The sequence below is a fragment of the Halyomorpha halys genome, unplaced genomic scaffold, assembly GCF_000696795.3.
Source record: "Halyomorpha halys isolate HHAL.00 unplaced genomic scaffold, Hhal_1.1 Scaffold688.1, whole genome shotgun sequence".
Classification (NCBI taxonomy): Eukaryota; Metazoa; Arthropoda; class Insecta; order Hemiptera; family Pentatomidae; genus Halyomorpha; species Halyomorpha halys.
The window spans coordinates 234202-235712 of NW_027113542.1; the positions used below are offsets into that span (position 1 = coordinate 234202).

The 1511-nt window shown below is 44.3% G+C and overlaps 2 protein-coding genes across 2 annotated transcripts in view; both read right to left on the reverse strand.

Annotated features, from left to right (window-relative positions):
* Positions 1-1511, reverse strand: part of Cont (Contactin) — a 112112-nt gene that overhangs the window by 55494 nt on the left and 55107 nt on the right. The window lies entirely within an intron of this gene.
* On the reverse strand, positions 21-1511 carry LOC136796659 (uncharacterized; the record flags this gene model as incomplete). The annotated part of the gene is given in 1 exon segment (XM_067050973.1): positions 21-1511. A coding segment is annotated over 1 exon segment (496 nt), but the record flags the coding sequence as incomplete, so codon positions are not given.

Consider the following 1511-nt stretch of genomic DNA (forward strand, 5'->3'; position numbering starts at 1 on the left):
TTTCACTGAGCGATCTCGTCTTCGCTGAACAGTGGTTATTGTAGACAGTGTCACAATGTCCCGTTGAGGGCTGAGTAATTAACAATCACTACTTGTCTCTGACTAATTGTCTGTTGGGACTTGATCCCTTTAACTCGATATGGGGACTTGATCCCGAGACCTTACTACTCTTGGTTCCTAACACACTGTATAGGATTAAGCCATAGTAACCGCACTGTGTCCGGACTTAATTCCTAAACAGTATTCAATGGATACACACAAACCACATTTATTGTCTGTATCGGCACGTAAATATATAAGAGTATATATTTACCTATATGAGTACGTTTATAACACCTAATAAAAAAATGTGTTTCCTCTTTCCTTCGTACGGTGGCCACAACATCCTGCCCACCAAAATTTTCTCACGCTATTTGTCTTTAGGCTCATTGACGGGAAGAAGGGGAACCAACTTACAAGCCGGACGCTTATAAATTCCTGAGGATGTCTTGATTGTCACTACCCTAACAACTCCGTCATCGCCAGGATGTACTGCAATAACCCTAGCCATTGGCCATGTTCGTTGTGGACAGTTGGGGTCCTTTATTATTACCAGGTCTCTCACTCTGAGATTTTGCTGATGGGTGTTCCATCTTTTCCTCTGTTGCAAGAAATTCAAATACTCCTTCCTCCAGCGACTCCAAAAGTGCGGAGACCTTTGTCTGATTAGTCTCCATCTTTGAAGCGGACTAATGATTTCCTCAGCTAAGTCTTCATCTGGAGGTGCAGTTAGAGGTCTTCCAACCAAGAAGTGTCCTGGTGTAAGGGCTTCGATACACTCTGGATCCGAGCTGACTGGTACTAGAGGCCGGGAATTGAGGACGGCTTCAATTTTACTGAATAGTGTGCTCAGTTCCTCAAACGTGAGAGGGGTCTCGCCCAAGACTTTATGTAATAATGCCTTAGCAGCCTTAATGCCCGCTTCCCATATTCCTCCAAAATGTGGAGATGATGGTGGTATGAAGGACCACTCTATTTACTGTCTAGCAGTGTGGTCTGTAATGTTGTCTTGTGACGATGGAGAACTATATGACTTCTCAAACTCCTTTAATTTTCTCGAGGCTCCTACAAAATTGGTGCCGCAATCAGAGTATATGCGTATTGGCTTTCCTCTTCGGGCGATAAAACGGTCGAAAGCGGCTAGAAAAGACTCTGTTTCCAAAGTAGATACTACCTCAAGATGTACTGCTTTAGTAGACATACAGATGAATAGGCTTAAATATGCTTTGCTAAGTGCTGACTTACAACGTCGTGATTCCCTGATTAAGAACGGACCGCCAAAATCGACTCCGACGTGCTGAAACACAATCCCTTCCTGAAGTCTGAAACTTGGCAAGTTACCCATCAATGGAGGGCGGGGTAACTTGTTGGCCTTGTAGCAGCGAAGGCACTCAAAAACTCGCTTGCGTATCAGAGACCTTGCAGCTCCAATCCAATACTGAGCATGCAATACTGCCTGTAATGCTGATGGT